We start from the raw sequence: 14569 nt of genomic DNA, 5'->3' as shown, positions 1-14569 counted from the left end.
GCTGTGTATGGTGGTGGCTCACACCTGTAATCCCAGCACTTTGAAGGTTAGGGGTAGAACTGACCCAAGTTTGAGACCAGCCTGGGCTGATAATGAGACCCTGTCTTCCAAAACAAGACAAATGCATCTCGGGGACATTGTCCAGGAGGTAAAGTACTTGCAATGGAGACCTGAGGACCTGAGCTTGGATTGATAGCACCCATGTGCAAAGATAAGCATGTTAGCACACATCTATAACACCAGCACTAGGGAAACAGACAGGAGGACCCTCACTGGCCAACCAGCCTAGCCAAATTAGTGAACTCCAGTTTGAGTGAGAGATCCTGTCTCAAAAAATAAGGTGGAGAATGATGGAAGAAGACACACAATACTAACCTTGTTTATGCGCGCGCACACACACACACACACACACACACTACACATATGTATCAGTATTCACACTCACTGCACATGAGGTCCCAGGGCTGACTCTACTGAACAAATCAGTCTCTGAAGCTGGGCCATGAGGCTTCCCTCTGACTCTACATGCAAGGTAAGATGCACCTGAACCCTAGGATCTAAACATGGGAGAGGCAAAGTTCCCAGGGTGGGTCCAGGAGCAGCTACTGGAAGAATCGGAATGATTCCACGGCAGGCACATCGTGAATCCCAGCACAATGGTTGGCTGAGGCAGGGTTTGACCTGTTCGGAGATGGGTACAACTCACAGCATCCTAGCTGATGCCAGGGCTGGTCCATGGACCACCCTTTCCATCAGGAACACACTACCTGGAGTGGCCACCTCCCTCGGAGTCACTTAGGCTGATGCTGGCCTACAGGCTCTTCCCAGTGGCTAGTCTTTTACTCACTGTAGATCTCATACCAGCTGTCCTCTCTGTAGAATATCTTCCCTTAAAATTTCTCTTCATCTAGGCACCATTTTCAAGATTTTTACCTCCTTCCACCTGTGAGTAATATTTCCTCACTGGATGAAGCTAAGGTTACAATTCTTCTTCTTCAGCCCAAGCCTTCTGTAACTGAGACTTGTGAATATCAACCTGGTCGAATTGTAAAACACATTTAATCATTCATGAGTTGGATAAACTCTGCTATGTTCAATTGATTTGCTGACAAACCCACAGCCTGAGTTTCAACTTTTTTTTTCTCTCTCCAGAGTCAGAGGTTGAGACAGGGTCTGGCCATCTAGCCTTGGCTGGTCTGGTACTCACTATGTAGACCAGGTGGGCTTTGAATGTGTAGGAGCCCTCCTGACTCAGCATCTCCAGTGCTGGATTATAGGACACCACACTCAGATTTCAACTTGAATGCTTACATTGTGTCCTTAGTTTTAGGAGGTCAGAGGGCACAGAAATAATATTGTTTCTTCTTGGCACAGCACCCGGGAGTCAGGTGCTGATCAATTTTCACTGTGTCAACGGTGTTTTTGTGTGTAAACATGTATATATGTCCCTGTGTGAGTACATGTGTGTGCCAAGCCCTGGGGTAGGTGTTGAGTGTCTTTTTCAAGCCCTTTCCACCTTATTTTTTGCTTGAAGGGTTCTAGTTTTAACTATGGATGTGTGTGTGTGTGTGTGTGTGTGTGTGTGTGTGTGTAGGCGGTATGCCCACATGATGCAGGTTCCATGGATACCAGAAACCGTGGGATCCCTTGGAGCTGAAGTTGCAAGTGTGCCGTTACAGATGTTTGTGAGCCACCCCAGTGAGTGATGGGAACTGAACTCAGGTCCTCTGGAAGGGCAGTTTGCACTCTTCACCATCCAGCCATCTCTCTAGCCCATCCACTTTACTCTTTGAGAGCGAGAGGGTCTGTCCCTGAATCTGTAGCTTGCGATTTGGCTAGACTCACCGGCCAGCAAACACAAGCCCTGGGTATTCCGTCTCTACACTGTGATCATGTTTCTTTTTTTTTCTTTTTTCTTTCTTTCTTTCTTTTTTTTTTTTTTTAGTGGGTGGGTGCTGGGGGATTGAACTTCAGGACCCATGCTTGTGCAGTGAGCACTTTCTTGACTGAGCCACCTCTCCAGCCCTCAAATGTGTTTTAAATCCTGGAGGCTTTGCCATCAGGGCATCCATATTGGAAGAAATCATGGACTTTATCACCAGAAAAACATCCATATTTAAAGCTTTGGACCAACCATCTGTGTAACTGAGGGCCTCTAGCTTCTGACATTTTTTCAAATCTTTAAGCTTCTCTGGGCCTCAATGCTCTGGCCAGTTATAGTTGGGTGTTTTACCAATGTCTTCTCCCCAAATGGTGCCCAACTGAGGTTAGTACACCTTCATCTGTACCTTGTGGGTAACTCAGAACCTGGGGTAAGATACCTGATCTCTAAGCCATATGGAGCTATCGTGTCTATTACCTCATAGTCATGGTAGAAGTCGAAGGAATCATAAAGTGTATCATAACAGAGTAGCAAAAAAATTGAAAATAAAAGTGAGGTAGGATGACTCAGCGTGAGGGGGAATATTAAGCCTTCTACACACTGAAAAAGACAGTATCCACTTGGTCCCCCCAAACCTTCAGTCAGTAGTATCTGTCTTCTATTTCCACCCCAGGTCCTAGAAGAATCACCAATGGACAGCTCTCGCATGTTATGTGGATAACCCCATTCGCCCCCTAGTATGTTACTCTCGGCTAGATAAAGCTGTCTTCAATTATATTAATTTATCTCCTAATTTAATTTGTCACAAAACACATTGGTTCAGGAATATATCACGTTCCACATGCACAGCTTCCCCGTGGGAAGCACGGAATTGCAACCTTGTCTGCACAATTGTTCCCCGCGTTTGAAATGGATTCTTTGCATTCTCATGAACGTATCCTTCAAGCGGGGTACACATTTGCACCCTGAGCCTGAAGTCTCTGCAGGAACGTGTAAAAAGCTCAAACAGCGTCCATCTCACAAAACTGAGATCAGGAGCTCTGCGGGTAGGGGATACGGAAGTTTTGTTTTGACCATTCCTGGACAGCCTTCAGTACCGCCCAGACCTCTGTGCAGGCTAATGTCACAAACTGCCCGAGTGCATCTGCCTAGATCCGGAATTCCTTCCTTTCTGAGAGACCTTTTCCCAGGCAGCTGGGTTACTGCTGGCAAGGGCTTTCTGGCCACGCCCATGTCCTGGTCATATTTTACTTTTTGGGTTCCGGCGGATGCCATCTGGCTAGAACCCTGGCGAGAAACTTTCAAGTTAGACTACAGTCACCCCCTACTCCGCATACCCTCCTCTACCCAACCCCTAAAGCCCAAGGCTTGTTGGAGACCCGCAGGAACAGGCAGAGAGAAAGAAATCGGGACCGAGAGAGAGCTCCGGTGTTCCCGCGGTGTGTGTGGGTCCCGGGCCGGCGATCGGCCAGTGTCCAGTGCCCCGGTGCGGTCTTGGGTCGGGCGGGAAGGCCGTGGTGCTGGGTTTGGTCCGGGGCCGGCCTCGCGGTGCAGCCGGCGCAGAGCGGGGACCCTGGGGCCAGCGGAGCAAGAACGGCTTCCAGCGGGGTTAGGCGAGCGAGTCCGGGCGGGCGTCTGTGAGCGTAAGGGCCCCCGGTTCAGCGCCTCCCGGCTCCGGGCTCCTCCTCCCGCCCGCCGCGGCCCCGGCTGCGTCGCTCCGCCACTCCCCGCCCCGCGCCGCCGCCCCGCCCTCGCCGCCGCCCGGCCTCTCTCGCCCAACCCCACTGCAAGCCGGCCCCAGGCCGCCTCGCCGCCGCCCGGCCTCGCTGCGCGCCACCATGGACAGTCCCGTTTTCCCCTGGTAAAGATGGCGGTGCGCGATCGCTGCAACCTTTAGACTAATGACTGTCCGAAACATCGCCTCCATCTGTAATATGGTGAGTGGCCGCCGAGCCTCCGGGGGTCGCGCCCGCGGCGAGCCAGGCAAAGAAGAAAGGGAACCCCGGGCTGGAGCTGCACGCGCGCCGTGGCCGGAGGGGCCGCGCGGCCAGAAGTTCCCGGCCCCCGGGAGCTGGGCCGGCTGACCGCAGTCCCCCTCCCGCCTCTGTCCCGGCTGGGGACCGAGTAGATCCCGGGGATCCCCAGGGCGGCCCCATGCCCCCGCCCTCTAGCTGCGGTGCGGGGCGGTGGGTGGGGGTGAAGGGCTCGAGGTGGCCGCGCACCGATGTCCCGGGGAAGGACCGGGAGGGTATGAGTCCGGAGAGGGACATCCTCCTGGTGCAGTAAATAAGCCCTCGTTGGACTCCCTGACTGTCCTCGTCTCCTTTTGGAGTTCAGCCTCGATTGTATTTAAGATTCACTTTGCAACAGCAGTGCTCTCTCTTATCAGGAGAAATTGGATAGACATACAAGCTGTGGGGGAAAAAAAATCCAAGTGCAGAATCTGGTTAGAGAGGTGAAGTAAAGCCGGGTATTGGGAAGCACAGCGATTTGTTCTGGAGGCCTCAGTTTCCCCCACCTGCAGGAGAGAGTGTATGGCAGTAACATTTGCAGGCCCTGGGAGTGAGGCGGCTGTGGGTGTGAGGAAGGCGGCAGGGGCCATCCTTCCCCGCCTCCTCTCCACTTAGCTTGGGCACTGCCTGGCATGTCACTGGGCTGATGGGCTCGGGGGTGGGGCATGACCCAGCGGGCACTTCAATTTGGATTTTTCCCCCACTACTTTCCTGTCCTGTTTAGTTTTCTTGGGACCCACTTCCAGCCTTTGGGTCCCCTGGATATGCATCCAGCAGGCACCCCCACTTGTGAGATCCTTAGGGAGGTCAGTTTGGAGTAAGGCATTCCCTACTGGTGTGGGGCTTGAGGGTATGTGCTCTGCTTATACTCTAACCTCTCCCCACTCTGAGCCCCTTCAAGCTGGAACACTGGTGTTTTTGCCATTTTGGGGAATCCTTCCCCCCTCCCCCCAAGATAGTAATACTAGCCCCTAAAGGGAATCTGAGGAGGCCTGATTGAGAAGGCTTTGGGTAAGGTGATCTGGCTGCCCTTCCCCCATCGCAGACTTTTAAATCTTCTGTCCCACATTCTGTTGCAAGATCAACACATGGCACAGAGCATTAAGGAGCCATGTGTTAGCTCAGGTGGAGTCGAGACCTGCTGTGGCTGGCTCCAGCTTTCAGCACTGGCAGCCAAGGCCTTGCCAGCAGGGCAAAGGCAGGGGCTCCCCGAGAGATGGCTGTCTGCTTGGTGGAACAGGGCTCCTTAGATGATGGCAGTGGCGCCTGCAGCCTTGACATTTCCCCTTTCTGCTTGAAGACACAGGTTTTCCTGCTTCTTCCTGTCCAGTGGCTTTAATGTCGCTGGATGCCTCCGGAAGACAATGCGTTTCTTCTCAGAGTCTTTGCTGTGACCCAGCTCCTGGGGCGAACTGTGAAACCACAGTGGCTTGAAGGCTGGTTTTCCCGCCTGTGGGGGTGGCCCTCAGGCCCACAGGCTCCTGAGACTCGGTGGCTGCTTGTGTGCGGGTCTTGTCCAGTTTGTATTCAGGGACACTTTCTCAGTATTGAAGCAGAGTGGAAACTCAAGAGCGAGCGTGTCCCCAGAGGACATCTGCCTCCGGCTTGTTCTTGCCCTTGCTGTAGCTAGGACTTCTTGGCACACCTGGAGAGAATGTCACAACCTGTTTTCAGTGAAACTCAGCCAGAGAGGCAAGCTTCTGGGAGGGCGTGAGAGGAATGGGCGATACTGTGTGCATAGAATCAACACTTCCTCTGGTGACCTAAAAGGTCCTGAGTTAAGGCCCTTACTCAGTCCCCCAACCCCTTCCCCTAGTGAAGTAAACCTTCCTGTTCTGTGGAGAGATGTTTGCATTCTAAGGCGAGACTCCAGCTTCAATCCTGCTTATGTATTTATCTGTGGCTTGTGTTTTTGAGGCAGTCTCTCAAGCCCAGGTAGACCTCCCGCTTGAGATCGCCTTAAGCACTGGATGACGGGTGTGTTCCTCTTCATCCAGCTCGCAAGTAGGTCCTGCTTCGAGCACACGCCAGCTTTGTGTCCTTGGGCATGCTACTTTTTGTACCTTGGTGTACATTTGTGGAAATGGGCTGACGCTGGTTACGTTGAGTGAGTCCCTGGGGCTCGGGGCCCAGGACATAGTAAGTTCTCAGAGACTTCCAGCTGCTCCGCTCGCTCAGCACCTTCTCTCTTGTTACCAGGCTGCCTTCCAGTCGTTGCCGGGGCCATGGAAATCGTGTCCTCTCCTACCCAAACAGAAACAACCGTAGGGTCACTTATACAAAGCAGGCTGAACAACACCTTAGCGAGGCTGGGGTGGGAACTGGAAGCCCCGCCCCTTATAAAAAGCTGCTCAGGTCGCTTCTGCGCCTCCTCCCTTTCTCATTTCCCAGAGGAAAAGGGTGGTGATGAGGAGACTGCTGGACTGCGGCTGTCTCTGTCCCCACAGTGAAATAAAGGCTCCCTGTACCTCCGTGTAGAGACCTCACTGGATGATGAATTGTTTCCAGGTAGGTCTGTTCCCGGTCTCACTTGTGACAGCGCTTCTCACTGGGGCTCTTAATAGATCCTGCCTACTTTCTCCTTTTGATCTCGGCTTGTTTAAGGAGTTGGAGAGCAAGCAGGGATTGCTTGTTTTTGTTTTAATTTGTATTTACTTGGTACTGAGTGGCTCAAAACAGGGCCTTGAACATGCCAGGGAAGTACTCTCCCATAGAGCAACACATTCAGGCTGCTTTATAAAAGAGAAGGCACTTGGTATATTTCAGACATTCTCTGTTGTGTGTTCTGAAAGAGTGTTTAAAGATGCTATCTTCTTGGGGGAAGATACACAGACGAAGATCTAGCTCTGAAAGGCTGACTCCTTTCCTCCATCGGAGGGGAGCCCAGCAGAGCTTCAATAAGCCTGGCAGCAAGTCCTTCCTGTGATGGAGAGCTGAGCGGCATCCCCTCCCTTCCTCCTCCCCATCCCACCGAGGTTTCCTTGTCTGGCACTGGTTCCCATTTACTTCTTGTGAAGGCCTCCCATAGTAATGCTTGATCAGCTCTCTTAGGGCAAGTCAGCCTGACCACATGGCAGGTGTGGTTGGAGATAGTAAAGCTTGTTTGGCTGGTGTGTGTTGTCATTTCAAGAATGCTTCAGCTGCTCCAAGCACAAGGAAATGTCCCCAGATGACAATCCTCTGTTGTTCGGAGCTATGGATTTCACTCCCCGTGTGTTTCCTGGTCCTTCCATTGGAAGAGATTATTTGTGGTTATGCTTTGTTTCCTGTTTGAATTGAGGAATTTCCTAAAAAGGGGTCCAAATGTGACTTGTACTGGTGTCAAATGGCCTGAACCAGCTCTTCTCCCTTTCATTTGTTAGGAGTGTCGTTGTTAAGGTGTGTTTTGCAGGGAATGCCTGTATCAAGCAGTAGATTTGGGGGAGGGGGCCAGTGGAACATGTAGTTTGGGGGTGGAGTGTCTTGCTTAGCCTGTGTGAGTCTTGGGTTTTGTCTCCAGCAGTGTGGGTGTGTGGGTGGAGGTGGTGGTGCATGTAGTTTAGGGGTGGAGTGCCTTGCTTAGCCTGTGTGAGTCTTGGGTTTTGTCTCCAGCAGTGTGGGGGTGTGTATGTGTAACACACATTTTGTACCTGGGAATGACATCTGTCAAGGACCAGCAGTGTTAGTGTTGGCCCACACTGTGTGCAGGTTCTTAACAAATGACGATGTGAGGCCATAGCTCCAAGGAGCTCAGGCGTCCGTCCCTTAGCTTGCGGCCTGATGTCGGCAAAGGTGAGACAATTTCAATGCAGTGTAATAGCCACACGGATGGGGTGAACAGAATCTTAGGAGTAGGGAAGTGGTCAGGTTTTTACTTTTCATGAGGCCATGATCGTAGTCAACACCAGTCAGAACTGAAGCTGTGTGCTTGGGAGTCATTCCAGTTCAACATTGATGTGTTACAGAACCAGTACATTGTTGGTGGCCTTTGGTGAATTATACTTCTGGGGGTCCATAGTTTTTCTCATCTTGTAAAACTGTTTAATATATTTTTGGTTACGAGATGTTTCTTAGTGACTCGTATTTCTTAAAGCCTTTCCTCTCTTAATTGACTCAGTCACTTTGCTTCCTACCTGCCTTGTTTCAAACCTTCTTGAACTCACACCAGACATGGGCGGTTTAAATGCACCTCCCGTAGGATGTTTTCTGAGACCCATTTGATGAGTCCTTTTATGTAGATGAAGTCATCTTCAAATGAAGGAAAAGTAAGACCAGTAAACATTCGCAGCAAAGCCAAGAATTTAATTTTACGTATATGTTCACCTGCTTATATGTCTGTGCGCCATGTGCCTGATGCCCACAGAGGCCAGAAGAGGGTGTAGGAGCTGGGAAGCACAGATCCATGCAGTTGTGAGCTGCCCTGTGGGGCTGGGAACTGAACCCAGGTCCTCTGTAAGAGCAACTGCTCAGCCGTCTTTTCGGTCCCCAAACTGAGGATTTTTATATAAAAAGGTTTTATCTTAATAAATCAACGTTTTTAAAGCAAATAGTTTGAGAATGATCAGAATCCGCCCCCCTTTCTTTCTTTCTTTCTTTCTTTCTTTCCTTCCTTCCTTCCTTCCTTCCTTCTTTCTTTCTTTCTTTCTTTCTTTCTTTCTTTCTTTCTTTCTTTCTTTCTTTCTTTCTTTCTTTCTTCTTTCTTTCTTTTTTTTTGTTTTTGTTTTTCAAGACAGGGTTTCTCAGTGTAGCTTTGCACCTTTCCTGGAACTCACTTTGGAGACCAGGCTGGCCTAGAACTCACAGAGATCCACCTGCCTCCGCCTCCCGAGTGCTGGGATTAAAGGCACATGGCACCACCACCTGGCTTCTTTCTTCCTTCCTTTCTTCCTTCCTTCCTTCCTTCCTTCCTCCCTCCCTCCCTCCCTCCCTCCCTCCCTCCCTCCCTCCCTCCCTCCCTCCCTCCCTCTCTCTCTCTCTCTTTCTTTCTTTCTTTCTTTCTTTTCTTTCTTTCTTTCTTTCTTTCTTCTTTTCTTCTTCCTTCCTTCCTTCCTTTCTTTTCTTGGTTTTTTTAAGACAGGGTTTCTCTGTGTAGCCCTGGCTGTCCTGGAACTCATTCTGTAGACCAGACTGGCCTCAAACTCACAGAACTGCCTGCCTCTACCTTCTAAGTGCTGGGATTAAAAGCATGCATCACCTCTACCCAGCTCTAGAATTTTATTTTAATAATTTAAAAAAAAGTCTCACAATCTGCATGAAGAGATAACTTATTCCCATGACTCATGAGTTCTGTTTGCAAAGATAACTGGCCACTGGACGTGGAGTTTACCGTATCAGCTGGAAGAAGTTACAGTTAGGAAAAGGGGTCCATTCTGGTATTTGTTAGGTGTTTAACAAATGCAGCCTGAGGTGAGGTGGGTTAATGTTTAAAGAAAAAAAAAAAAAAAAAAAAAAAAAAAAGAAAGAAACTGCTCTCTTGACCTTCCTTGTCAAATATGTTCGAGTTTATTCTAGGTCAAAACCTGACAATTAAGTCTGCAGAATTGTCTCTTTTCCTTGGATTCCTGGGGGAAGACAAATTTGAACACCAATATTTGGCTAGGATTGAAGACTGGGATATGTTTTCTGAGTTAGAAGCCCAGGATTCTATTTTAACCGTACACGAGGTCCTGCTTATTCATGTTCACTAGTGTGGCATCTTCAGGTGTTCGTATTAAAATTGAAAATAATTTTGAACTCCATTGCCTTCGAAGCAAGAAGCCCTTCTCTAGTTAGATGTGGGGTCCCGGACCACCAGATCTGAGCCTAGTCTTTGCAGGTTGTTGAAATTTTCTGGTGGCATTAAGCTTGGTGGCCTCATCAGAAAGATACCTCTTGCTGGTTTGAGCCCTAGCGTCCTCATGAAGCCATTCCAAAGCAAGCCGACTGGAAGAGTTATAGAAGGGGGCGTTTCTTAATCCGGCTAGCTTGTGTGGTCTAAATACTTTCGTGCAAGTTGCTAACAAGGACAGTCGTTTGTGGTGGCATCAGTGCTTGTCTATGGGTTTAAAAGGTCTTTGGAGAGAAATGGTCTTTGGAGAGAAAATGCCCTCAAATGAGCCTGCACAAACTTTCTTCAGATAATTATGTCCTGTATTGTTTGCGGTCTGTCGCTGGTGTTATAGGCGTTTTGCACCCTTGCTGTTCTGGGATTATGGGTTAATTCAGGGACATGGTAATTAATCCCATGTTCACCATGGCGTTGAGTGTGATTATTTACTGTGGATCCCTTATAAAGATCATGGGCAGGGGACCGGTGGTTCTCAATGCTTTCCTTGCCGTTCATTGGTCCCTCCAGCTACTTTCAGAATTCACAGAGTAAATAAACTCAGTCCTGGAATTCCTTCTTAGGGTGGAGGTGAACTTTAAGAATCCAGAAAGGTATGTGGAATAATAGAGCCGGCAGCCAGCACTCTCCACCCAGGGAAGAAATGATCTATGACAAACACAGTTAAAACCTCCCGTGAGCATCCCCAACTCATCCCTCCTCTCCATAGACACAGCGGCCATTATTCCAAATTTGGCATTTATCATGTGTTTCATACTTTTACTTGGTTGGTGTTCATTGACAAACTAGGTAGGTATAGTACTGATTCTTGTGTTTTAAACAAACTAAATCTGAGCTTATATCAGTTCTCTAATATTAATTCAATAATCATGAGGTTTATTCATCAAGATATTCATAATTCTAGTTTATCTGCTGTATAATATTTCCTCAAATGAATGTGCTACTATAGTCAATATATTAATAATCATGGGGGCTTACAATTTTTTTGTTAGTATATTTCAATGCTATAAACAGTTATTTTGTTGTTGTCTTGTTTTGTGTTTTCAAGACAGGGTTTCTTTGTGTAATACCCCTGGCTGTCCCGGAACTCGCTCTGTAGCCCAGGCTGGCCTCGAACTCACTGAGATCTGCCTGCCTCTGCCTCCCAAGTGCTGGGTGGGATTAAGGGCATGCGCCACCGCCACCACCACCCGCCTGTTATAAACAGTTTTAAACTTGTCTTCCTGTGTAAATGTTTATAGTTTCTCTGTGGTAGATGTCCAGAAGGCAATTGCTGGGTCAAAGGGAATGGGCATCTTTTATTGTAATATATCGACAGATTGCTCTCTGAAGCAGTTGCACCGATTTGCATTTCAGCCAGCATGGTTGGGGGAGGGGTCTAGTGGTTCCACACGCTTGCTGACACTTGATATTGTTAGATGTGGCATTTTGCCAATCTGATGGGGGTGAAATTGCATCTCTGTGGTTTAAACTTGCACTTTATTCTTTACTAGTGAGGTTGAACATCTTCTCATGTGTACATCATGCCTCGCTGTTTCTAACTCAGGATCAGTGTTGGTTTTGTCTGAAAACAGGGAGTGGAATGATGAAGAGGAAAATCAGGGAGACCAAAGCAAAAGTCAGGGAACGTGGGGAGACATCCAAAGATACAGTGGAAGAACATGCCAACATGTTCTCGGGGTGGGGTGGGGTGGAGATTGGCAACATGGAGGTGATGCACACCTCTGGGGACGTCCGGAGTGTGGCAAGTGCATTCCGGATCTGTGCTTGTGTCAGCCCCTTGTGTTCCAGCTCAAGTCCATGCTTTGTTTGAAGGAAATTGGCTCTGGTGAAAATCATGTCAGGCCTCTGCTGGCACTCACAGCTGCAGGGCCGGACTTGGGGAGTTTCCTGTCGACCCAGTTGCTGTTTGAAGATCTTTTAGAAGCTGATCTTATTCAAGCTCGTTTCTTTGTCTTTTGGGGTAGGTTCTGTGTGCAGGAAGTCCGGTGTTCATCAGGTTTGGCTTGAATGTCCTGGTGCGAGTGCTGTGTTCAATACGAGAAACCATTCACCCCAACTCTGGTGCGATATGAATGTCACCACACTGAACACAATAGATGCTAAAATGCCTTATGATTTAGTGGCTCTCTGTGTAGCAAGAATGGAGCATACCGGTGTGTTCTCTTAATAAGAATTTAATCCCAGCACTCAGGAAGCAGAGGCAGGTGGATCTCAATGAATGTGAGTCCAGTCTGGTCTACAAAGCGAGTTCCAGAACAGCCATGGCTGTTACACAGAGAAACTCTGTCAAACAAGCAAACAAACAAAGTCAGACTCAAGGAGTCTGCCCTCAGAGACTTTGAGTAAGCAGGGCTCAGGTGGGGCCTGGGAACCTGCATTTTAAATGTCCATTCCTTCTTACTTCACTCCCTACACACACTCTGAGGATCAAGATTTGAGAAATACAGAGTTCTTGGGTAATAGCCCCAATCTCTTAAAAATATTGTTTAGAGAAATTACCTGCCATGTGAGAGGTTTTCAAAAATCAATGTAAAATTATTTAAGGTAGTGATTTAACTCAAAAGCCAGAGATTGTTGCTATTCTCTAGTTGTATTTCTTGACATTAAACAACTAGGTTTTTATTACTTTCTCCTTTTTACAACAGAGATTCGGAGTGCTGGCCGTGTGTCACCTGTGAAGCCTTTAAAAAAAAACTTTAAAAAACTTAAATCATAAAACATCAACACAAATATGAAAAAATGTAATATATGTCCTATACCTAAATATCTACTTTTCAGGGCTAATAGGTATCAAAATGTAGCCCTATTGGGTTAAGTCCTTTTTCAGATATAATGCTCAGAAACCAACATTCAACTCTCTGTCTTTTCCCTTTACTTCTCCTCCTAGAACAGACGGTTTCTGGAGTTGATAGCGCATTCACCATGCATGCCTTTTATTTGTGATTCTCTAGGCAGTCCGTCAATGTTTGTGTGTGAAGATGTGCTGGGCGGCCTTTTGCAACTCTCCGGCTTCGCTCACCAATTATGGCTGAGAGTATGTTGACTCAGAAATCCAGTTGACTCATTCCAATGGCTCCGTGACCGCGCTCTTCAGCGTGGCTGCGGTTCCATTATTCGTTCTCTTCTTCAGGGGCAGGTTGGATAGCTTCTAAAGCACTCTGTTCTGACAACAGGGCTGCCGTGGATGTCCCCGTCCTGTCTTTGTGCCTGTTGTCATTTCCTTGTCCTGGAGCCCTGCAGTAGATGTGCCTGTCTTAGGATCTGCAGCTTTGTGGGGTGCTAGGTTTTCGGTACGAGTCTAGTGTGTCTCTCGAGGGTTCATGTGCTGAATGCTTGGTTCCCCAGTACGACCGTGGGGACTTAGCCCCCGACACTGAGCATCTCCCCCAGTTTCCATCCCAGACCCCCAGAATAACAGGAGGGGTTTAGGGAGCCCTACTCTCTTGAATACTATCAATAAAGTTCACTGTACACCCCCCCCCCAAAAAAAAGAGGTGGAGCCTAAAGGGAGATGTTAGGTTGTCAGGCATGCCCTAGGGAGAGACTGATATTGTTCTTCTGGGATTCTGCTGAGCTCTTTGATGGACTGTCATGAGAGGGGCCTTGATGGAGCAAGCCCTCCTCTGTGGCTCCTTGCCTCAGTGTATGACCACGACTGGCCACATGTGCTCCTGTCTTGGTCAGCTATGCATGTGAGGCTCTTACCAGAGCCCTCACCATATGCTCTTTTGACTTTCTGCCTCGGACACTGTTAGCTTGGGGCCAGAGAGATGGCTCAGCAGGTCAAGGCGTTTGCTGCCAAGCTTGATGGCTTGAGTTGGATCCCCGGGACCCGTATGGTGGAGAGACAAAAACAAATTCTCACAAATTGTCCTATGATTCCACAAGCTTCCTGTAGCTCTTGGCCTGCCTGCTGTACACATGCATGTTCACGTGTGTGGATGTGTCATATAATGTAATACATAAGATATAAATTTAAAAGTAAAAGCTAAATAAGCTCCTCCCCTCCCTTCCTTTCTTTGTTTTTGTTTTTTGAAACAGGGTTTCTCTGTGTAACAGTCCTGGCTGTCTGGAACTCACTTTGTAGACCAGACTGGCCTAGAACGTAGAGATCCACCTGCTTCTGCCTCTTGAGTGCTGAAACTATAGATGTGCACCACCATGTCTGGCTCCTGTTTCTTTATGAGACCCAGTCTTGGGATATTTTGTGATAGCACTGGAAGATGGAGCAAATACGTTAAGTATTGTCAGAGTGTTCTACAAAGTGGTCCTGTCAGTGGGAATTTGATACTCAGCTGCTAAAGGGCCTTACACTCCGTTTCAGACTGTATGTAGTCTGGGTTGGTTGACTCTGTGTGTGTGTGTGTGTGTGTGTGTGTGTGTGTGTGTGTGTGTGAAGTGTCATGGTTAATTCTGATGAGCTGCTGAGGTTGTTCAATGACCATATTTGTTAAACCAAAATGGAAATGTTACTCTTTCAGGGATTTGTGTGCATATGTGGGAATACCTTTCAGATCTTGATTCTCTCCTGATGTGGGATCCAGGGATGGAACTCGTATCATCAGTCTCATGCAGCCAGCGCTGTACCCCCTGAGCCACCTCAGTGGCCCTAAACCATGGGTTTGGTAATCCCCCAGGGCAGGAGCTAGGCTGATCTTTTGGTGATTTCCCAAAATCAGTGTGTGTCACTGTCAGTGTGGTGCCTAGCGCAGTCAGGGGATGGATGTTCAATGGATAATTCTCGATGAGTGAGTAAAGAGATCTAGCGTGGTAACATGGAAGAATTACTTTGTAGCCAGGTATAGTGGTGTATACACTTGTAATCCTAGCACTTGTGAGGTGGAGAATAGAAGATTATGGGGTTGAGAG

The 14569-nt window shown here is 48.3% G+C and overlaps 1 protein-coding gene across 1 annotated transcript in view; it reads left to right on the top strand.

Annotated features, from left to right (window-relative positions):
- Positions 1-3638: 3638 nt before the first annotated feature.
- Usp46 (ubiquitin specific peptidase 46) overlaps positions 3639-14569 on the top strand; it is a 72401-nt gene continuing 61470 nt past the window's right edge. The window contains exon 1 of the mRNA XM_028859458.2: positions 3639-3819. Coding sequence (XP_028715291.1) covers positions 3784-3819 — 36 coding nt within the window. The 5' untranslated portion in view covers positions 3639-3783. The remainder of the gene's footprint in view (positions 3820-14569) is intronic.

This window comes from Peromyscus leucopus, chromosome 10, assembly GCF_004664715.2.
Source record: "Peromyscus leucopus breed LL Stock chromosome 10, UCI_PerLeu_2.1, whole genome shotgun sequence".
NCBI classification, from domain to species: Eukaryota; Metazoa; Chordata; class Mammalia; order Rodentia; family Cricetidae; genus Peromyscus; species Peromyscus leucopus.
This window is presented reverse-complemented; position numbering and strand designations above follow the sequence as displayed.